Below are 23,238 nucleotides of genomic sequence, written 5' to 3' on the forward strand. Positions count from 1 at the left end.
GGGTCCATTTCCATCCAGCTCCACCAGAGATGTCACCTTCCCAACCACCAGTGTGAAATCCCCAGCCCTTTTCTGGAAAGACCAACAAGCCACTGGCCTCTTCTGACCAGCACATTCATGGGTGAGGGCTGAGCAGAGGAAGCTGTGGAACATCAAAGTTCCCTGCCAGCCCTAGCTCCAGTGAAGATGTTTGGTTTTGGGAGAGCTTCTGACAATCCTGATTAACAACCTTTTCATTTAATTCATGCTGGTGATAAGTCATGGGAGCTCTGGGCCTTTGCAGCCCTATAATCAAGATGGTTTGAAAGAAGCAATTTTCTCCTCCTGCAGCCTGGTTAAATCTCTTTTAATTGCTTCCCATTTTGCATAGATTTACCTTGTTTGCCATGGCACTGGCTCAACACTTCCTCTTCTCCAGCAGCGCTTGACTCATGCCTTGTTTTGCCAGGTTGGGATTTGTGATGATTTGGGCTATGCCAGGGCCTTCAAAGCTCCCCACACAATTTAGGTGTACCATGCCTGAGTTGCAACTTCTATAGGAGAAAATCTCCAGGGACTGGGCTAGGTTTTGTTCTTTGCTATCACATTATGTGTGGGGGCACTTCTTTTGGAAAAAGAAGAGGAAAATATGGGAATTACACACAGGTGGGAAATTTAGCAGCAGGAAATATATCTCCTTTGGAAAAAAACAAACCCAACCAAGCAGAATTAATTATTTAAGACTAAAGTTTTACCCTGAGGGTCAAAAGAGATGAATGAGGCCTTTGTAAACTGATCTAAATTAAAATATGTGGAATTATCCCTTTTAAAGTTGGGTTTGTGTGCAAGGGCTACCAACAAGGAGAAAAGGAGTTAGAACCCTCCTGACCAAGGAAACAAGGAAGCTGATCAAAGTTTTGCTAAGGAGCTGTGAACCAGCATCAATGTGGACTCAGTTATGTTGGGAGCACCCGATCCTGGGTGGAAGCAGTGGGGTTGCTCCCGAAGTGGGCGAGATGCACTTTGATCCAGTTTGTGATTTATGTGTCAAACTTCAATTCTGCCAGTGAAAAGCCATTCTCCCTTTTCCTGGTACTCTAGGCCCTTGTCCAAAGTCCCTCTCCAGCTCTCTTGGAGCCCCTTTGGGCACCTGAAGGGGCTCTAAAGTCTGCCTGGAACCTTCTCCAGATGAACAACCCCAGTTCTTCTTGCACGTCCCCAGAGTAGAGGAGCATCTCTGTGGCCTCTGGAATCACTGCAGAAGGTTCCATGTCCTTTCTTTCTTGGGGTCTCCAGAGCTGGACACAGCACTCCCTGCATGGAAAGCACTCCCTGCATACAAATGGCGCAGGACATTCCCCAGAGGAAAAAAAAGTCTACTTTATGTGCTTATTTATTATTATTCAATGTGCAGCCTCTAAACACACCTTAACCACATTAATGCATTAAATATGGCTCCCCTTAGCCCCCCAAATAATTTTAATCAGAAATATGAGCATTTCTATTACTCTGACTTGGGTGGATGGAGTGTCACTCAAACTCCAGTCAGGATGCAATTATTCTTGCCTATAATCCAAGGCTTTTCCTGAATATCTTATCCTGTTTTCCTTTTGAATTAGCTGACAGAATCACACTGCTTTTTCCTGACTTGTACTAAGATCCTGCTTCTGTGCTTGTGTTTCATTCTTAGGCTGCAGTTTCCTGTGTTTGTGTTTCTCCAGGTCTCTGGCTCCTGCTGTGCCAATAATTGTTCCTCTGCTTTTGGGATTATTGGAAGTGCTTAACCCAGGGCTACCCTTTTTGCCCCATATTTCACATCCCCACAGGATTCTTCAGAGCCACCAGCTCCTTGGGACTCTGCAGCCATCCCACTGCAGGAAGAGCCTCATCCACCCTCCAAGACCTCACCTGGCACGCCCAGAGCTGCAAGCACGGGGCAGGAGCCCCTCCTGGTTGCAGCATCAGTGGATCATCTGCTCTTCCAAAGGCTGGTTTCATCCCAAACAAAGCTGACATCCTTCTGGAAGGAGAGAGATGTTGATAGTTCCTGGCAGTCAGAGAAGATCCTTTGGGACTGAGCCAGGGGCTCTGACACCTTGTGTTTGGAGGTCAGCCACACTCAGCACACAAACCCCAAAGACTTTTTGCTGGCTGGGCTTTGACAGCCATGTCACCAACACCATGCTGAGAAGGGCAGGCAGGGACAGGTCCTTGGTAATTTTTTCTCTATGAAAAATGGGGAGGCAGAAAATGAAACAGCCAAGGACCGGACATGGACATCTGGATCTCAAGCATCTGCATCGGGCCCACGGGGTACTGGCCCTGTGGGAACAGTGCTGAGTGAGGGAAGTTGTGACCCTTCTCCTGCTGCACCCAAATTAGGGTCTGGCAGTGCACCTGGATACATTAGCCAGCTGGATGGAAGTAGAAGCTCAGAACAGACAGCAATCATGTTTGGTGAGATTGGCTGGGTCAGGGTGGGGTGCTGGGGACATTTCCTTGGGGCAGAAGGAGGCTCTGGGCTGCTGAGGAGGGTCCCAAGCCTGCTTCACACTGATGTCTCCTGAAACAGGTCTCAGACCTGGACGGAGGGTGCTCTGGGGCTAGAGGATGCTCTGCAGCAGAGGTGCCTGTCAGGATGGAGCTCAGCCAGCAGAGATCAGTATTTCCCAAAATCCATGGCAAATCTGTGCCTCAGTTTCCACACTAAGCAGGAGGCTCAGCAACAGATTTCAGCAGCCTAAAGGTAACTTTCCCATGGAAAATTTTGCCTGACAGGGAGGAGGGCAGGGCCAGGGATCTCAGCCATCGTGCTTGCAGAGGCTCTCCTGGGAGCAGGTGGTTGGGGACTGCAACTATTTCCAAGCAAACCAGGAAAACCTGGACAGTCCTTGGTGCAAATCCCTCTGGATGAGGGCACCAGCTGGGAGGATGGACTCAGCTGTGGGTGAGCATACAAATTCCTGGTTGTGGGATTAACCCATCCCTGCTCTGTGCAGGTGCCAATTCAGCAGGCTGTGTGATCACACACCTCTGCTGCCTTCAGTATAGCCCAAGGGCTCCTCAAGGATTCTCTTGGTGGCTGAACAGATGAGCTCTCCCATGGAATCACTTGTGTCTCTGATCTTTACTTTTCCTCCAAATTGGAAAAATATGTCCCTTTGAAATTTTCATGAGGGTGGCAGAGCTGCCTGTCTCCTACCACCACCACGTGTGTCTGAGAGCCATTGAACTGCAACTGTGGTGACAAATATCAGCGTGAGGCTCAAGGTTGGAGAGAGCAGTGAAGGAGGGGGGCATTGGAATTAAAGGATGAAATATTTATTTGGGAGTTTAGCAGTGCTCAAAGGACAACATATCACAGATGAGAGGCATCCTGGGGCAGACAGTGATGAAAGCCACAACTGAACTCACTGGGCTGTAAAACTGCCATGAGATTTCCTCTCCCTCCCAGCCTCCCACCCTTTCCAAAGTCCTTACCTGCCTAGGAAGGTACAGCAGGGCTCAACATTCAGGAATGGTCCAAAGCTGTGGACCACCAGACAGATATGTGTTGTTTGAGGAAGGGGAATGACAGCCCAGCTTTGCTTTAAATACCAGCCATAAACCCATTGATTTACATGCCATGGAACTGGGAGTCCTGGCTCTGGCAGTGGGCATATTTGCACAGAGCAGCCTAATTGGAAGGTGGAATGAAGGCGCAGATCCTCCACAGGGAATCAGGATCATGAGCTTCCCTCTGCCTCCATTCAGGCTCTGGAGGGCAGGTTTTCTCCATTGCTGGGGTTTGCTGGGGATGTATCTCAGGGCACCCAAACTTTGATCCCAGGTGGTGGGCCTGAGGGTGGGAAGTGACTCCAGGACTGGCAACTTCCATGGTGGGTTTAATGTGTCAACCAAATAAACTAAAGAAAAATACATCTCACTGTGCTGGAGAAGCTCCTGTGCATCATCCCACTGGGATATCCCACAGTACCATGAGATCCCATCCTTGGAGTGCTGTTTTGCTTTACCCAGCCCAGAAAGGTACCAGGATAACATAAAGGGTTAACACAGGAAGATCCCAAGAGGCTTCAGCCTTGTCAAGGGCATGGGATTGGCAGGTCATTATTCTCAGAGTTACTTGATAAGTTTAAATACAATCATGTAATCAGCAGGAACCCGTAATTATTATTTATGTGCATGGTGCTTACTAAATTACAGTGCTCTCCAAGGCTCTGTGTGATGAACAAATTAATTCTGCATCAGAAGAGCTTGACCAGAAATCTGTTTCTGTCTGAATTTCACTTGTAAACATTGATGTATGAAATGAAAGTCGAGTTTAATTGGCCCTCCCTCCTGCTGCGAAGCATGTTACATTTTTATTCTGTATTAGCTCACCTGGCAAGGGGGAAAACGTGGAGGACTTTTTCCAGCCCTGATGGTACTTGTCTGGAAAACCTGTGTGGGATTCTCTTGGATGAGATGGTGTAGATACCTTTGTGGAGAGCCACCTCCATGCTCTGGGCACATGGAGTTGGGGTAGAAAGGAGACAAAGGAGCCTCTGGACCATTGGGATGCTGAGCCCACTGCAGTGTGAGGATGATCCCATGGAAACTGGGGAGGGGCCATGCCAGGGTTGTTTTTTCCAAAAGATAAACATGCTCCAAAAGTCCTTGTAAGAGGAATTAAAGTATTTTTAATCAAACAAGACTGAGAATACACACTCCAGCTACAGAAAGCAATGTCACATCAGTTGGAGCAGACCACCAAGAGGAGAGGGGAAAAACAGTGACGTGAACACAGACGCTTCTGTTTGGGTTTCTTTCTTTGGCTTTTCAGTTTCCAGCTTCTTTCCACCAAAAGACCCCACTTTAGAAAAATCCAAGTTGAACATCATTTTTTGGCAACATCACTTGCAGGGATGAGGAAAAAAGCTCTCTGGGACATTTCCCCTTCTCCATTTCCAGCAGATCATTATTAGCTCCTGCGGAAGTGCCTAACAGAGAAACCATGACACAGAAGACGCAAGTCTACTGCTTGTAGGGCACCAGCAGAAAGTGTCCATAGAGCTGGAAGCTGCCACTTTTCCCACTGCATAACTCCAGGGGTATTTTTCACACCCATATTTTGAAGAAGGGGCAGTTCTGGGGGCTGTTGGCAGTGGCTGAACTTGAACAAAGACTGAAATGTGCTCTATGTGTATGGTCCTTGTTGTGGTCACTGTGTCATACTGGGAACTCTTGCTGTTCCCAGCAGATTATTGGAGTCAATGGGATATTTCCAGTTTTGCTGCACTGTAGACATGCAGGTAGAAAATCAAAATGGGAGGGAAATGGGAGGAATTTGCTCTAAACTACTAAATTTCACAAATGTTTGAAGAAAGAACCCAGAGGATTTTCCCTATGCTTCTCTTTAAATAAAAAGATGCAAGATTTTATTCCTTTCTGGTGGTGTATCCTGAGGAAATCACAAAATACTGCAATTTCAAAGATGCTTAAATCTCCCCATGGCAGGAAACATTTATGCCTGTTCTTTATATTGGGAAAACTGAGGCACAGAAGTGTGAAGGGGCTCACACCAGACCCTGTATGGCCCCACTGGCAAAATCCCTGGGATGCAGAGGGCAGGCAGCCCATAAACCTACTGTAATCTGTCTCCTGCCTGGGCATCCCCAGACCTTTTATGGGACAAGTAAAAGGTGGCTCCAAAGAGGTCAGGGCAAATCCACTCCTTTGCTCAGCTGCTTCTGGTGACTACATGAAAGAGGGCAATGAAAGAGGGGGAACTGGGGACAATCTGGAGTCCCCAGAATGGGGAGGGATATAGGAAGGGAGGGAAGGGAGGAAAGGAGGCTGCTGCTCCTCCAAGGCACTTAACCCCAACATGGGGATGGTTTGGTCCCATCCTCTGCACAAGAGCAAGGAGCAGCTTTGGCACTGGGCCCACCTGCCCAGGTAACAGCAGCCAACTCTGTGTGGCTGTTCAGAGCCCCTAGGACCCATCCCTATGGCAGGGGGAGTTACCTCCCCTCTCCTTCCCCACTGCTTTATCCCACCTTTGGTGTCAAGATGAGAAATGACCTAGTCAGACCAAGCAGCAGTTACAGAACACCAGGAGACACAGCAAGAGACAGAGGAAGGACTCAAGCCCAGTGCTACAAAAACACAGCCACATGAAGCAACGTCTACAATCACTCTGGGGCTCTCCATCCATCCCTTTCCAACACATAGGACTTTGGCTCCTCTAGAGGGCTCCCCACCCACCAGCAACATTCTAGCATTCCATGTGCTCACTGGAAGGCTGACCCAGCTTCCCAGAGAATTAGCCCCATAAACTGTCCCAGCAATGTCCTGGTTTCCTGTCACCTCAAAGCAGGCAAACCTGATAAATCATGCCCAAACCCCGAGACATTATGCCCAGGATGGAGCTGGCAGAGAGCTGCTGCAACCTCTCCAGGTCCTTCTGGCTGTTTCTGCCATACCAGCAGGTCACACAGCTGCCAGGGAGATGACAAAGCAGCACCTCGGCTGTCCGGTCCTGTCCTCCAGGCCTGCCCAGCACATGGGGCAGGAGCTGTGCAGGTGTCCCATGACCGAGTGAGTTCATGCTCTTCTTGGGGGGCTGGGGCCTGCTCCTGTGCCGTGCCCCCCTCCAGGGGCTCCCCATAGCAGTGGGGATGTCAGCTCCCGGTCAGCCTCTCACTCCTGGCTCAGACAGCCGTGGATTGCTTGATGCTGTGGAAGCTGACACGCGTGGGGGAGGTGGGGATGGACATGGCCCTTGCCACACGGGCACGGATGGAGTGCTTGTCCTGCCACCGGTGCCAGCGCTTCCGCACGGCCGATCGCACCTGGGCGGGATCAATGAGGGACATTTGGGCATCACACAGAGGCTGTGCAGAGCCACCAGCCATCCTTCTCCTCAGTCCTCCAGCCAAAAATGGATTCATGAGATGTGATTTGCTAACAAAACAGATTCATGCAGGGTAAACTTTCCTGAGTCAACAAAGGTGTGGGAGCATTTGGAAAGAGCAGGGGAAAGAGCTGCCCAAATATCTGGCCCAGGATTCACTTCTACTCTCAGCTCCTTTGCTTTCTGCTGTTTGTGTTTTGGGGCAGAGCCTGGGAGATATCCTCATCCATGTGCAATCCACATGTGTATGGGGCTCACCCTGGGGAAGGATTTCCCTGGGATGGGGAGGGCCCTTGGCTCTGCTGCACCAAATCACACAGGTGCACCATGAGAGCATCTGTTCTTGGGGGTGGATTTTCCTCCTCCAGAGGAGGAGACAGACAGCAGCCATTCCTGTCTGGGCAAAATCTGGGGCTGCAGATGTACCTGCGGCTGGAGGTGAAGCGCCAATTTTGATCACCAAAGACCTTCAGATGAAGAATTAGGGACTAGCACCCTCCAAGCCCTGGGCAGCAGTAGAGCCTTATGCTGAGCTTGTCTGCTTGCAAGGAAGGGTGTAGACCCCCACAAAAAACCCCAGCCCATTGTGCTCACCTCGCTGTTCAGGAAGCAGTAGAAGACAGAGACGAAGAAGCCCTGGAAGGAGACAAGCAGCAGAATCACAGCAAACAGGTACCCCTGAGCCAGGAGCTTTGGAACAGCTCTGGGGTTTGGGGATGTCTGGTTTTGGGAAGGGGCAGAAGCGGGAGAAGGCATCAGCCAGGATGGGCTCCTCCTTGGTGAGAGGACTGGGATGGGAGCCAGTGTGAAGGACCATTACCTGGAAAGACTCCAGAAAGGAGTTGAAGTAGATGAAGACTATCCTGGAGATCTCATCCTCCCCAGGGTTGACAAAGAACAGCATGTAGGTGATCCCCAGCAAGGGCAGCAGCACCAGTGTGGCCTTGACTGCTTTCCTAGGGATAAAACAGGGACCTGAGCTGCTACAGTGCAGCCCTGGGCACAAGGCCTCTGCCCATCCCACTCCCAGCACCAGCATGGTTTGGAGTGGTCTGCTGGGACATGAAAACCAGTGAGTAGGGGAGCATTGGTTTTCCAGTGCAGTTCCCAAGGGACTGGGCTGGTTTGAGCACTGGGCCCCTGCTCCACTTCTCCACCCAGAAAAGAGCAGTGGAGAGCAGAGGCCTGACCTTGAGCTGGCATGGAATGATTGCTTGGCTGATCTACAGCTGAAATAAAAAGGAATTAAGGAAGGTATAATAACTTACACCCTTCAACACGAGTTTGTGAAAACCTTATCTCAGGTAATTAATTTGATATCTTGATGAAATTACAAGTACAGTTTGTGAAAAGTTATAGTGCTGATACAGAGAGTTTTGGAAGGGTTGGGGCTTGGCACCTCGTTCCTTTGGATCAGGGGACAAGAACAATGCCAAGTCATCACTTTTTGCTTAAAAATCCTGTTAATGGACAAATTCCAACAGTAGATGGTCATCCCTGGAGGGTCTGAGCTGGGCAGGGAGGGGGATTGGGACCTGTTTTGCATCTCTGATTTAGAGGAGAGAACAGTCCCTGACACAAATGGGCGGATAACATGGAGGAGCTGGAGGGAGCCAAGGACAGGAGATGGAAAACTACAGCACAGTACATTCACATTCACTGGTGCAGCTTTCCCAATAATAGAACCAGAATTTTTCCTTTCTCAGCTGAAAAAGCCACCCTCCACCTCAAAACAGCTTCTCTTGACCCAGCACACCATGAGTTTCCCCAATTCCTGCCCACAAAATGATCCAGACAAAGGCAATGATGAAGCCCAAAGTGTCTTCTATCCCAGGTACTCTGGGGCGCTGCTCTGACTATGCACCGCTTACTGCAAAATATTCCCCAACAGGCAAGGAGGGGTTAAATCTTCCTGCCTTGTGCTGTGGGAGTACCGTCTTCTTCTTTACAAGGAGGTGTTGAGGTGGCATCGATTCATCAGCTTCCTCAGCTTTTGCTTTTCTGTCAAGCAGTGATTTAATTCTCACCTCCATGCCAGGATTTGCAGCTCCCAGCCTGGAGAGCTCATCAGGTCCCACCAGAACAGGCTTTTGAAAAGAGACTCAAATCCCAAGAGTTCACTTCAAAGGCAGAAACAGCCATCCACACTCTACATCACAAGGCTCTCCCTGGCCAGATTTAATGACCATGTGCCTCCAAAGAGCATTTGAGGTGCTCTTAGGTGTCTCTCCATGCTCCCATCCCCTTGCTGCCCGGCTAACAGGGCTGTTCCCATCCCCACTAATCATGAGAGAACCCAGTTCCCAGGTTGGCTTCCAGCAGGGTCGCTCATGCTCTTACCTGTACTGGATTGTCTCTGACGTGGTTGAAGCTCGGAGCTTTGTCATGAGGATTCGGACAATGTTGAATAGAAAGATGAAGTTGATCTGGAGGAACAGGGTCACTGCTTAGTGTCTGCTCCCTCAGTATTTGTTGTAGTGTGTTTTTATACTTTGTAATACTTTGAAGTAGTTTGTCTTGTATCCCCATATTTTTCCCAAATGGTTTATCCCAGACTGTACCCCCGTCCCTTTGCCTGTGTAATCCCTCTCCCTGGACGAGATCATCCCCAAACCCCCACCCTGGCTCTCTGTCCATCACTCAGCATCACATCCCCTCCATCCAGAAGCTTCGGTCCAGGTCCTCGAGTGATTAGCCAGAGGCCAGGGGTCAGCCCCCCAAGCCTTGCCCCATACGCTGTCCTAAATGTCTCTCCCCCAGTACCCATCCCTCAGGGTCACTTATTGGTCAGTAAAATGTTATCTACTTTGGGTTTCCACCTCCCTTTAAATGTAACCTTGGCACATCTCCCGGGGCTCTCGGCAGGAGCCCCCTGAGGTGTAGGGGCTCCTTTGGGACTCCTAGAAAAAAACCTTGGATTAACCCCTGCTAAGAGTCGGCCCTTTATAATCTACCCATGTCTCTGGTGTCTCTCCTGCTGCAAAGGTGACCAGCCCAGGTGCCCTCAGTACCCTCGGGGCATGGGAGAGTGTCTCCCCGCTGTCGGCCGTGTCGGGGCTGCCCCCCTGGTGTCTGCTGACTCGGGACTGGCTGGGGGTTCCTGAGAGGCTCACAGAGGGACAGAGACAAGTTTTTCAGTATTTCCTCCCACTTCCTCTGCAGTGGGCGGGGGGGAAGGGAGACCAGCGGAAATGGGAATGTTCCTCTTGAACCTAAGCTATTGCCTTCCATGCACCATGAGAGGATGTCTGCCTTTCTAAAAAACACTTCACTAACAAGATTTAGGAGTTTGGTTAGGTGATCAGGGCAGCAGGGCATGCCAGGAGATTGCCAAGGAAGGACAAGTGCTAGACGAATGGCTGAAAGTGAAAAAGCAGAGGGAGAGGAAGAATCTAAGGTAGAGTGGATGCCATTACATCCAGGGTCTGCCTGGTTGCTCTCTTGGCCGCCAAATTGCTAATGAGGGAATGGGAAGTAGTCTTTGGAGCTGAGCACAATTGACAGGACTTAGTAGTGGCCTGGCTCCCTGTCAGGCTAAGAAATGGGAAGCAGGATCAATTATTCCATAATGTCAGTGATTTTTACTTCCTTGAGTTTTCTCAGCATTGGCCAAGGAGGAAGGAATAGTTTTGGGACTTCGTGCATGACTTTCCCTCTGCAAACACAGGTTGGACCCCCAGCTTGTGACCTGCCACCTCTGCTCTTCTTTGTCCCTCCCCAAAAGACAAAGCCCCATCCATGTGACCCTTGGATCAAGCACAGCTACTCAGCTGGGGACCAGGAACAGAGAGGTGGAATCAGGATCAGGTAATGGAGTCAAGGATCCCAGGTTCTGCAAATGCTTGGCAAAGCATCCACCCACACCCAAATAATGCCATGGCAAGGATGGAGGGATCTACTGATGCATGTTGGAGGCTGGTGATGGGACACCCCTGTCAGAGTGAGGTTTCCAGGCTCCTTCTGCAGCCCAGCCCAAGACCAAAATTGCTCAAGGGGCAGTTTGTGTGAGGGGCAGTGCTGCTGTGGGGCAGCAGAACCAGCCCCAGCAGAGTGAAGCTAAAGGAGGGGGCAATACCCTGTACAGAAGCAGCTGTGACCCAGCTGCACACAAAAAGTCACTTTCCTCTTACCAGAAGCACCAGGATCATGGGGCCTTGGTAAATGTAGTCAGTATAAACACCTGCTCGCTTCCCAAACCAGCACCTGCAAGGCAAGGACAAGCCTGACATGGGAGTGACCTGGATAGACTCCTGTCCTTGCACAATCTCTGTAAGTCGCTGTCTGTGAGGTGAAAGCACTAAAACTCAAACTGTTGCAGCCATTGTGAAATAGCTTTCCTGGGAACTCAGTAAAAGGAGGTGCATGTGACTTGTGGGAGTGTTTATGGGCCCCATATGGATGTGGGAGCTGGTTATTGCAGGACAAGCAGGGACACCCTCCTCACAGAGGAGGTGACTGTCCCCACCCTGTTCTGCATGGGGGCAGCCTCACCTTGCATCCTGGGGGCAGTTTTGGGCACAACAATGTAAGAAAGATCTGAAGCCATTAGAGAGCATCCAAAGGAGGGACATGAAGATGGGGAGCAGTCTGGAGGGGCCACATGAGAAGCAACTAAGGACACTTGGAATGTTCAGCTGGGGCAGAGGTGACTGAATTTAGACTTCATCAGGGGCTGCAGCTCCTCCCCAGGGGGAGCCCCCATCTCTCCTCCCTGTGACAGGGGTAGGACCAAAGGAAATGGTCTGAGGTTGTGTCACAGGGGAATTTGGGATGGATATCAGGAAAAGTTCTTCCCCCAGAGGGTGCTTGGGCAGTGAACAGGATCCCCAGGAAATGGTTACAGCCCCGAGGCTGCCAGAGCTCCAGGAGCTTCTGGGCAATGCTCTCACGGATGCACAGGGTGGGATTGTTGGGGTGTCTGTGCAGAGCCAGGACTCAGACTCGATGTTCCTTGTGGGTTCCTTCCAGCTCAGGATATTCCATGATTTTCCATAACCTCACACACAGGTCTGGGTCAGCTCTGTCCTCAGCAAGCTGTGCAGGAGCTCACTCAGGTGTATCCCTGTCCTGGGAGCACCTTGTCAGGGTTGTTCAATCAGTGCCTGTGTGAGTAGCATGGGACTTCTGCAGTCAGCAGGGAAAATTACCTCTGGAAAACAGAACAAGCTGCCATTCATCTCAACAGGCTCCTTTCAACTTCCCACTCTGGGATGAACTCTCAGGTACCTGTTAAGACCTTCATCAGCAGGTGCCTGTGAAAATGGCTCAGGTGGGGGTAATTTAGATCTCTGCTGGTTAAAACCCAGCTCCCTTTAGCAAACCTATTATAGGAAATCTGGTATAATATCGTTTTCCCCTTGAAAATCGCATTTGCCTTTTGAGGGGAAACCAGCAGGGGCAGGGCTTGTGCTGCAGAGAGGTGAAAGGTGGGATAAAAGAAGGAACAGAAGAACATTATCCTTTTTTTCCTCCCTGACAGAATTCCTAACACAACTGATACCTGAGGATTTGGGATAGAAAGAAGAATAGAGGGTAAGAGCAATCAGGCTCACTTCTCATTGTCGTAGTAGAGCTTTCCAATGGCCCAGGCCACGATGATGGGAAAGGGAATACCTGCAGGGGAACACAGATGAGTCTCAGAGGTGCAAGGTAGCCACAAAACCACACCGTAACAGGGGTTTTCTCACACAAAAACCACCCAGTGAGATGAGGTGTCCATGCAAATCAAGTATCCATCCTCCTGCTCCTGGCACCCTTTTTGCAGCTCTTTGAGTGCAAGAAGAGCTGGAGCAGAGGCTGGAGGGGGCATCAGCCATCACTAAACCCTGGGTACTGCTGGGTGAGGGGAAGGCTGGCACTCACACCAGCCGATGCAGATGAACATCCACTTGCGGAGCTTGTCCGTGGAGTACGTGAGCACGATGGCCGTGTGCAGGTAGCAACCCTCGCCGAACATCCAGAAAAAGTTGGTGACATGGAAGTAATTGTAGGCAGCAGTGACCAAGCGGCACCAAACCTGTCAGGAGATGTGGAGCCTGTCGAGCTCTGTGTCACAGTGGTGCAATCGATGCACGGAGCAGCACAGACCCTGGCAGAGCAATCAAACCCATGTTTCTCATACATATGGCGTGCCTGCCAGCCACCAGCCAACCCTATTTGTTTTCTGAAGTTGCTTTTGTAGCCACATTTTAGTGACTTCAACCTGAAGGAGAGCAGGTTTAGGGAAGAAATTCTTCCCTGGCAAGGTGGTGAGGCCCTAGGACGGGTTGCCTAGAGAAGCTGTGGCTGCTTCATCCCTGGAAGTGTCCAAGGCCAGGTTGGATGGGGCTTGGAGCAACCTGGGATAGTGAAGGTGCCCCATGGCAGGAAGGCTGGAACTAAATGATCCTTAAGGTCCCTTCAGCCCCAAACCACTTCGTGTTTCTGTGATCTCCCGCGTCCTCACACCCCCCAGCTGCTCAGGACTGGGCTCAGCCTGGAAGAGCTGCACCTACCACGTTGCTCTCATGCACCTCTGGGTTCATGGTGAGCTGCACCACGAACCATGTGGCATTGCGTAGGATGAAGGCTGTGATCAGGTTCCAGTGGATGATGTTTCTCAGGCACCGGATGCTCCTGGAGAGGGGTGGAACAAGGCACCATCAGAGCAGGGGGATTGGGGACAGTCCTGTTTGTGCAGCTGAGTGTCTGTGTTGAAACCCCAAGGGTGACCTGCTGAGACCATGCCCTGGGTGAGGGGGGCATGAAGAAGACCAGGAGGTGGAAGGCACCAAGGAGGTGCCTCTGCCTCTGTAACTAGATGCTTTAAAATAGCAGCAAAAGAAAAACAACCCCGAGATAGGCAGGATCCCTCCAGCCTGGAGGGCAATGGCTGTGGCAGAGTAGATGGCAAAGCAGAGGAGCTGGGTCCATCCCTGCCTGAGATGACCTTGCAGCAACACGGCAGCAGGTTTGTTACTCACCGCAGGCGCATGAAGAGGACAAAGGCCACGAGGAGGGCCCCCAGCGAAACACAGTGGCCCAGGTAGTTGATGATGACAGCAATGTGGTAGTGCAGCTTGCTCTTCTTCTGGGAGTGGGAGAGATGGGCAGAGGGTCAACAGCAGCCCTGGTACTAGCACATACCCACCTCCTCCACCACATCACCTTTGGCAGCTGCACCTCAAATTCTGGGCCCTTTTTCAGGAAGCAATGGGAGCTCACCCTGGGACAGGACAGTGGGAATGGAAGGAGATGGGGCTAATGTGAGAAGGAGAGGCACCAGCCTGGGTTCACATCTCACTTGTACCAGAGCAGCTCACAGGACAGCTCAATGCAGTGACATCCCAACACCTCCTCTGAGGAAACACTGCTGGAACTTAGTTGAGCTCACTGGAATCTTGTATCTCAGTTCATCCCCCATTGCCCTGGGGGCAACTGAGAGGCTAGGATGAATCTGGACAGAGGAAAGTGTGAGTGATAATTGAATTAATTGATCACTCCTGCTCTTAGGCACTCATCCAAACAGTAAATAAGCAATTAAATGAGTGAAAAAAACGTTCATGGCAAGAGATATCAGCATTTTAAATACCAGAGTTGATATCAACTGCAAATGAAAAACTCATATCTCTTCTCTGCTTCAAGGGGTGGCTTGATCTGCTCAGGGGCTTGATCCCCATTTTTGTATCTCTTTCAGCTTCCTAAATATCTCCTTTATTTCACTGCCAGCAGGGAAGAATGGGGTTTTCACTGAGTGTCAGGAGGGAGCTGCAGGAAAGTGACAGGGCTGATCTGTACCCAGAGGCCCTGGGGACCTCACCCTGCCAATCCTCTTGGGTTTTTAATGGGGATGGAAACAGGCATGGCTTTATGTCTGATGGGGAATAAAAATGCAAATCAAGAAGGGGTCATAATTGCCACATGCCAACTTTATCACTGGAATGTTGCTGCATGCTCAGCCCTCAGCTCCCATGAGCCATTCCTGGCCTGGATGCTGTTGCCTTTCAAAGCTCCATCATTTGTCTCTTGCACTCCTGCCAAGAGCCCAGGGGCTCCCAGGCTCCTACCTCTTCACTGAGGATCTCCTGGCACTGGGAGTAGTTGACACGTGCTGCCCAGCTCCCGTTCGCAAGGCATTCCCTGTACCCATTATCTGAAAGAGAGGATGCCCATCCAAGGGTTAACAGAGCATGGGGACAGGCACAGGCATGTGACCTGACTGTCACTAATGCAGGGCATTGGCATCAGGCCAGGCCTGGCATCTTCTGCTTTGAAGGCAGCTCAGCTACTGCCTTGGTCACAACTGCAGAACCAAAATCCTTGGAATATTTCAGACCCGCTCAAGAGCTTTGGGTCTGCACCAGCTCTGCCCTTGGCACTGGGGGACCCCAACACCTCCTCACCACACACAGGGATGCAGTGGAAGCAGCACCAGTTCTTCTCTTTCATTCTGCTGTTTGCTTGGGTGATCATGTGCCAGCCCAGGCTCTCTGCTGAGATGGCAGCATAAGTTTCACTTCTCTCCCTGAATTAGGAGCTTTTTTGCCTCCCAGCAAGGACAGTAGGTGTCAAGGCTGACTAGGAAGGAATGGCCCAGGCACCCCAGAGAGTCTGTCATTGATGTCAGCAGTGGGGCAATGCTAGCACTGGGGTGAGACCAGGCTACCATTATAGGAGGCTGTGAGCCTCGTCAGGGTGATGGGGTGGGAAGGGGTCAGAGACAGGATCAAGTTGTGATTAATGCAGAGAGGCTCCTATAGCAGCACAGGAGACACCACAAAGCCGGAGCTGTGTGTCTGTGCCATCCTCCATGCCTGCAAGAATGTGCAGGATGGAAAAATCTATGTTTTTTGTGAGAAGCAAGGTGTTTCTTTCATCAAAAGCAGCACTTGGGTGGTTAGAAACTCAACCTTACGCTAGGAACGACTTTGGGCACTTTTCATATCGCTACATCCTCTACTCCCAGCGTGTCCCTGGCAGTGACAGTGCAACCACCTGTGCAAGGAAGGGAGGATGTTCAGTCTTTGCTCAGCTGGAAGCTTCAGGCCCCTGTAGCACCTCCAAGTGCAGGGCAGGATTACTCCTCTGCCTGTGTCCCCAAGATGGGGACATCGACCCTCTCCTCCTCTCAGGACCTGCTTATAAAGCTGCTTCTCTGAAACAACCCTCCCTGAAATCCAGGGCCTGAGGCACTGTTTTCTTTATGGTTGATGAGCTTTGTTCCCAGATGTGTACTGTCACTTGCGTCCCAGCACCCTCGCCTGCCGTGTCCCCAGCAGTGCTGCCCCTCTTACTGGTGGTGTTGTACCGCACGCCATAGAAGTACTCGGGGCAGGGCCGAGCCACCAGCTGTCCCACGGCGCTGCGGGGCCAGCATGTGCCGATCAGGTCCACTGAGGCGTTGCACTGGGGACCTGCAAGGACAAAGTGCACAGGGTTAGCAGAGGTCTATGGGCCACCATGTGCCACTTCCAGGCTGTTGAAAGGTCAGGATTTGCCTGGAGAGCAGGGGCTGCTGCATCAGCTGGTGGGTTACCACAAGCTCAGCCCCCAGAAAACCCTCATGGCAGACACCAGATGGGGCCTGTGCAAGACTTGCAAGGGTTGGTTGAATCATCATGGCCATGACTTGTAGCAGTGGGGACAAAGTGACACAGACCCCCTTATGAAATGAGATGCCCTTTTTGCAAAAATTGGCCCCTTTTTATACCTTTAATCTCTACCTGACATAACTGAAACCAAACCGAGGTCTAACAGAACTTAACAGAAAGATGGCACCCATTGGCTGGCTCAGCTGCAGCGCTGCTGTCCACACATCCTATCACCCAATCAGCTCTTGCTCATGCATTGCCCCGCATTCCTCCAGCCAATCAGCTTCCCGCTCATACACTGCCCACGTGTTCCTCCAGCCAATCACAACCTCACTCTGAGCTGTCACTCAGCTGACTCTCTCCTCACTCATAACTGCCTCTCACCCCACAACCAACTTCCACCCATCCGGCCTGCGGCTGTGCCTTTCCCACAGGGCCTTCTGGTGAGCATAAGCCTTAGCAACTTTAACAATTGTAATCTCGTATCCTACAGTAAATATTACTCTGGTCCTGTCTAAAACTACTGGCTAAGCCAGTAAACTACTAAACTACTGGCTAAGCTCAGTTTTAGACGTGGCTTCTAAGTCTCCTGGCTCTGGTTTCCCAGCCCTGCTCCTTCCTTCAGCCATGATGTTGGCATCCAGCCCCACAGCAGGCAATAAGCCAGACTTGCTCTTCCTCAGTGGTGTGTCCAGTCTGGTTCTAAGTCTCTCCAAACATCTCACACCTCCTGGCTGCAAAATCTCCTTCCCAGCCATTCCCATTGGTCTCTTCCAGTCTTTCCTGGGTAGAAAAGTCCAAAGCTGCTGCTATTTCAGATTTCAAGGATTTGTGTGCTTTTCCCAGCTACACAAGTGTGCTAATGTAGGCATTAGGTAGGCCAGATTGCAGGCTTTTTAATGTATAATTTGTGTATATTTAGAACAACATGTACTGTAGCTAAATATGTTCCAGGCTCATCTCACAGTGAGGTCGGAAGCACAATGGCTACAATATCCATATGCTACAATCTAAGGTAAGCAGGAAACGGGTGAGCAGGAGATGCTGGAAGAGGCTGAGTTCAGTCCAAAGCACTCCTGGATACCAGAGACATTTGTGCTGCTTACACAGAGACAGAAATTGCCACTTCCTAATACAAAACACCCCAATTCACAGCTCCTTGGGTGTGAAAACAGCATTTCCCCTCCCCCTGGATTTGTGGTTGTTATTTGAATGCCTTTCCCAAAAATTCCTATGGATAGAGCTGGCTAAAGAGTGACCAAAGGAAAAAAAGCAAAATACTGTTGATGATGATGATGATGAAGGTTTTTATGGAGGAATATTTGTTTTCATCAATTATCTGAAAAACTGACTCCTTGTTATTTTGTGATGTTCTCTGAGAAAATTTTTAGGGCTTTCAGTGTCTTCAAATATCTTAGCAAGGGAAAACAGCTTCCAAGCATGTGAGCTGGGGAAGCATCAGACCATGGTGAGTGTTACCTTCTGCCTCCCTTAGCTTGTAGGAAGAAATTAATTTTAACAATGACCTTTGTTTTAAGCTTTGCTAATGTGTAGGGTTGCTGTGGCAACGTTCCCTTTACGTTAACTGTTTTAAGCCTGTATTTTGCAGGAAACAAGGTGCCTTTTATCACATGTATGTCTGTGCCTTTCTGCATCCATTTGAATTTATTGAGCTCCTTTGTTGTTTAGACCCAAATTTGACATAGAAATAGAGGGTCACAGTTAAAAATTTTATGGTAACATTCATCCTTGTAATGAAAAAACAACCAGTAATTACTTGAACTAAGGACAAAGTTAAATTGCAAGGGCTCTCCCTGTTAGCCACTGAGGTGAGAAGCTGTGTGAATGTCTGGAACAGGAAAAGCTTCACTTGGAACAATGCAACACAGGAAAATGGGGCTTGCACAGTACTAATGGGCACGGCAGCTCATGCAGCTATCACAACCCCTCACGGGGACTGGTGGGGCTGGGCACAAACTCCATTTTCTTTGCATAGTCTTTTGCCTCAGTTTCCCTCCTGCATTTCAGGATCTGTTCTGGGGGCAGACAGATTGCTCAAGGAGGACAAACAGGAAGAGTGAGTAATTAAAAGTCAGCAGGGCCAGAGAGCAACAATGATTATACTCTCCACCAGTAAAACAAACCCACAGCAATGCCATTAATATCCAACCCGAGAGAGACTCATGGAAATGATGTAGCCAGACAGAGGTGCATCATTCTGTGATACGTCTGCTCGAGGCCGGATTGAATATCTTCACCTTTCTCCAAGGCACTTGGTGGGATGCTGCTTGGCACTCCCATTAGAGCATGACAGATCCCACCAGACACCAAACCCAGTGGGTCCCACCGGTCCCACCATGGGGAAGGTGCACCAGTATCACCAGGAGCTCAGCCCTCCTCGTCCCATGGGTCAGGGTGGTGCTGTGGGGTGACATTGGGGGGCTGCAGTCAGATGAGGAGATGCTCAGCCAGGCTGTTGGATGCTCCTGGACCTCTCCCTGTGCTTCACCCCCATGCTGCCACTGGCAGCATTTGGAGCTCTGTCCCACCAGGTTTTCGTCTACTGGGTGGCCGTAATATTTTCCTAGGCTCACACTGAGAAAGGCTTGATTCATCAAAAAGCGGCAGAAAGCAGATGCTGCTCTTTCTGCTCTCTCCACCATACAGAAAAGAGAGAAAAAATCTCTCCTGATGGGGAAGTGATAAGTAAAACAGTGAAGACAGAGTGCCACGAGGGCTGCAACATCCCCTTTGTCCAGCACAACTCTCTGCTCCAGCTACCCCCGAATGGCACCTGGTTCCCAGCATTTAGAGCACTGTTTAGCATGAAAATTATATGTGTCAGCACTAAATGCTTCCCTGCATGCTCGATGGCCCATCCATGTTTGCAGCGGGACTGTTCTCCAGGTTCTGCACCCGAGTGCTCTGGCTTCTCAGCTCCAGTGGCAGCACAGATTTGGTCTTTGCAGATTTACAGCATGAAAGGTCAGTGAATTTCCTACCTGCACTCAATTCCTCTAATTTGGCTTCTTCCCACACAGAAACATGGTGTTTGGAGGAGGAAGGAGCAGGCCCTACTTTGAGACAGGGAATGTGGCACAGGGGAAGTCGCTCCAATCCCTTCTCACCCTATTGCCTTTGCGTTGTGCTGCTCTGAAGCATAAAGCTTCTTCTGAAGAAAAAAGTGTCTGTCCAGGGACTTACACTGAGACAACTATATCACAATAACTGTCTCAGGATAACTGTAGCAATATCCCATCTGTTTCAAGAAAACATGCTTCTCCAGCCTGCTCCCACCACTCACAGAGACCTTCAGGATGGCTCTGAGCTAAAGCCACGGAACCGTGTGACACCTGGCAGGGTAAAGCTCTCCACTCCCAGCTAATCTGCCAAAAGATTTTGACCAAATGGAGTATGGAGCACATTTACTCTGGTCCGGAAGTACCAGATGTGTGGCCACAGTGCTCTTGAGTTGGTGCCAGGAGGTCTGAAGTATTATCATACCATCAAGCCACTGCTGGGATGCTCTGGAGAGGAGTAAAGCAAAGAGCATAACTGTGCTGGTAAACACAGCTTGCTTTACACTGGGCAGAACTGTGCACCAGCACAACGTCCCAGTTTGCTGCTATGCACAGACACTCTGAGGGGTGGAAGGATGAAGCCTCTGTCCCCTTCTACAATGCAAAGGGGCCAGGAGAGGTGATGGAATCTGAACTACAGGCTCATTCCCGTGGCTGGGAGTGATAGAGTTATTTATCTAAGGTGTCTCAAGAGCCTAACAGCTGAAAGTTGTTACCTCATATCACTACCTGTCCTGACCTCTTCTTCAACCATAGTTCTCTCTGTCCAGCTCTGATGTCCTCTGTGACCGCACTGCTGCTGCTGCCTCAAGCCTCTGGCTCCTTGAGAGTGTCCCCTTTGTCTCTGCTGCAATATTTGCATTTGGCAATCAGGGCTTCATCTCCACATCTAATCAAAATACAACTCACTGTGAGGTCTCATGCATCAACTGCGAAATTGCACAAAAATCTCTGGCTCCACCAGAGTGATGAAGAAGAAACACCCATTTCGCACCTTATTGTCCCAAAACAGGGGCTGCCCTTGGGGGATGCTTTTACTTCCAGGTGCTGAAGTGCCAGGGAGGGGTGGCTGGGTCAAGCTGCAGAGTCACTCAGACGTTAAATGCTTGAGTAGCACCTTGAGGCATTGAGGCAAATGGCACTGGGGGAGAATTTATATTAAGATGGGGTAGAAATTGGCATGGTGGAGCTGTTTGCCTTCACTGTGAGCAGGGGATCGGTGCTCAGGATGGCTGGGAGCAGCTGTGGCTGCCTCAAAGTAGATCCTTGCTTACACTCTGCCTCCAGCACTGCTTTCAGTGGCATTGAGGGCTTCTATTTACCTTTGTAAGACTCCAGTCCTTAAAAATCGTCTCAAGCATTCAAATTCCACCATCCTCAATGTAAAATAATTACCCAGGCTAGTTAAGCATTATGATAGCTATGGGCCGTTGTAATGAATTTTTGACTTGTTGCTGTTCAGCATCACTGACTGTCCCCTCGGGTCTTTGCTGCTGCTCTGGAGAAGAATAAATAAAAGGCACCAGACCTAGCTTGTGCTGTTGGTATCTGATGCATCTGCTCAATGTTGTCATTTACGATGATCCATGTACAGATTTACAGTATATATATGTGTGTGTGTGTATATATATATGTATGTAATGTGTGTAATGTATTTAATGTATATAATGTATATAATGTAGTGGGTTGTGTTTGGGGATTATCTTGTTCTCCTGACATGAACCACAGAGTGTTTGGAGTTGTTTTATAACTGAGTGTGGCAGGAAGTTCTTTATTCCCTGGGGTTGGCTGGAATTTGGTGGTCGGTGAGTGAAACATCAAAATCCTTCCCTGGCAGATTTCCCAGCAGAGCCTTCTAGTTTGGCTACAACTGAACAGTCTCTGGCAGTAACTTCACTGCATCCAGTCCAAAGTACAGTTTAACTGCTGTAGCTGCTACTCACACTCGAATGTGCCACGACACAGTTTCCTACTGAAGAACCTCTTCATCTTCCATCTTCCACTACAGTAAAATGTATGAATATCAGTGAGTTGCTGTTGACATCCCTGTTTCCCAAATGATGGAGCAGAATGGCCTTACCGACACCAGTATAAATTTAAATCCACTAGGATTTTCCATATAAAGAGGAGTTTTGTTTCCCAAAACTACCCAGTACCATGTCTCTCCCTCAAGTTCCTGCCTAGACTGCATCTTTAACCCTTGCTCAGCTCCTCAAAATATTTCTGCCTCGGTGGGAGAGATGCCAATGAGACTGAAAAGAGCCACTGATATTAATTTGACCTTTATGAATTTAAATTCCAGACTCACCTCAGGGGAGTCAGTGAGTGAATGAAAGAGCAGTGGGATGAGGGCTGCTGGAGCAGCATCAGTGCTTTGGGAGCTGAGCTGGAGTGGGTGGAAAGGCTCTTGGTCAAATTGTCACCTGCTGTGAAAGGTGTTACCAGACTTATCTCATAGTGCCTGTGAAGGATATGTTCTCATCACTCACTGCTTCTTAGCCTAAGGATTTTGCTGTATCTGCAACAATTAGATTTGCCTTATTTAATGCAAAGCTACACTCCCTTTCCCCCTTGAAAAAAACTTCAGTTAAAAACCCACAGACATTTCTTTTTTTTCTGCTTAGCTTTGGTGTAATTTTTCTTTGCTTTAGGTGAACTGGCACTGGCATGAAATGTTTCTTTCCTGACAAGGAATTTTCTGTGCTCCCCTCTCTCTCCTGAGCACACACACAGGATTGAGGATAAGAATTCATAATGATAACAAGCTTAAAGGAGTGGATCATGCAGCCAGGACCAGAGGGGGATGAGAGCAATTGGGTGGCAACTCCTTGGGCTGATCCAGGCTTGAGAGCTACGAATGGCAAAACAACCCTTTGAGAGTGCTCCAAGCTTGTTCTGCTTGAGTGCTTTCTGCTGAGCTGCTTTGGAAAAGCCTCATTATTAATTAGGAACAGGCTTTCCCATCTTCTTAGATTCTCCTTTCCCTCCCCAGGGAAGCAGTCCTGCAGCTTCAGGAAATGCTTTGCCCCAGTGGATGAAATGACTGTGTCCCTCCCTGATGGACTTCATGACAGGCCTAGAAGCAGCTGCACACAGACTGTGGGGAGTTGAAATCATCAGCCAGAGAAATCCATGGTCTGAGTCAGTCCATGGACTGGGAGCCTTTGGGACAGCACCTGTCCACACCAGACAAGGGATGCTGATCCTCACTGTGTTCCTTTTCAAGCCTAATCTGAGACTTTCATGGCTTGCAGATGTTTGGGGGTGCAGCTGACCTGACTTCCTGATTGCACCACATTGACCTCAAGTCCAGCCTGATATTCCCTCTTCACTGCTACTGGGGGAGGCAGCTTTCTGATGGAGCATTCAGCTGTGCCCCTGTGTCCCAGTCCCAGCCAAAATCAGGGGCTCAGTGACAGGAATTTTTGATGGGTACCTAGACTATCAAGTTGGAGCATCGCAATGAGCCTGAATTCTCAGGGATATCACCCTGCACTGAGGACTTGAAGGAAGATGGGTAAAACCATGGTGATAAGATGTCAGTGCAAGGGGCCCCCAGTCGGGTAACAATTAGCATAGACTCCATGCATTTACAGAAGACTGATCAATTATTCTTTATTAAGAAACCCATTGCTTTTTTATACCCTAGTTCACTACAGGTGAATCCAAACACCATCACCGTTGGCTAATTAAGAAATCACCCTTTGGTTAAGAA

The 23,238-nt window shown here is 49.7% G+C and overlaps 1 protein-coding gene across 1 annotated transcript; it reads right to left on the reverse strand.

The window, feature by feature from the left end:
- Window positions 1-4,638: 4,638 nt before the first annotated feature.
- Window positions 4,639-16,258, reverse strand: LOC102044709 (corticotropin-releasing factor receptor 1). The gene is made up of 9 exons (XM_031063739.1): window positions 16,249-16,258; window positions 13,369-13,461; window positions 12,737-12,890; window positions 12,427-12,487; window positions 11,005-11,077; window positions 9,215-9,300; window positions 7,695-7,830; window positions 7,469-7,510; window positions 4,639-6,812 (listed from the first exon to the last, which is right to left on the reverse strand). The coding sequence occupies exons 2-9, from the start codon at window positions 13,396-13,398 to the stop codon at window positions 6,672-6,674; spliced, it is 723 nt and encodes a 240-aa protein (XP_030919599.1). The 5' UTR covers window positions 13,399-13,461; window positions 16,249-16,258; the 3' UTR covers window positions 4,639-6,671.
- Window positions 16,259-23,238: the final 6,980 nt, after the last annotated feature.

Source organism: Geospiza fortis, unplaced genomic scaffold (genome assembly GCF_000277835.1).
Source record: "Geospiza fortis unplaced genomic scaffold, GeoFor_1.0 scaffold218, whole genome shotgun sequence".
NCBI lineage: Eukaryota > Metazoa > Chordata > Aves > Passeriformes > Thraupidae > Geospiza > Geospiza fortis.

Excerpts from the sequence above, each read along its gene's own strand:
- LOC102044709 (XM_031063739.1), bottom strand. The coding sequence starts at position 13,398 with ATGAACCCAGAGGTGCATGAGAGCAACGTG. Across the intron at positions 12,891-13,368 it reads AGGTGCATGAGAGCAACGTG|GTTTGGTGCCGCTTGGTCAC; the intron begins GTAGGTGCAGCT and ends ATCTCCTGACAG. Across the intron at positions 11,078-12,426 it reads CTCTACTACGACAATGAGAA|GTGCTGGTTTGGGAAGCGAG; the intron begins GTGAGCCTGATT and ends CTTGCCTTGCAG.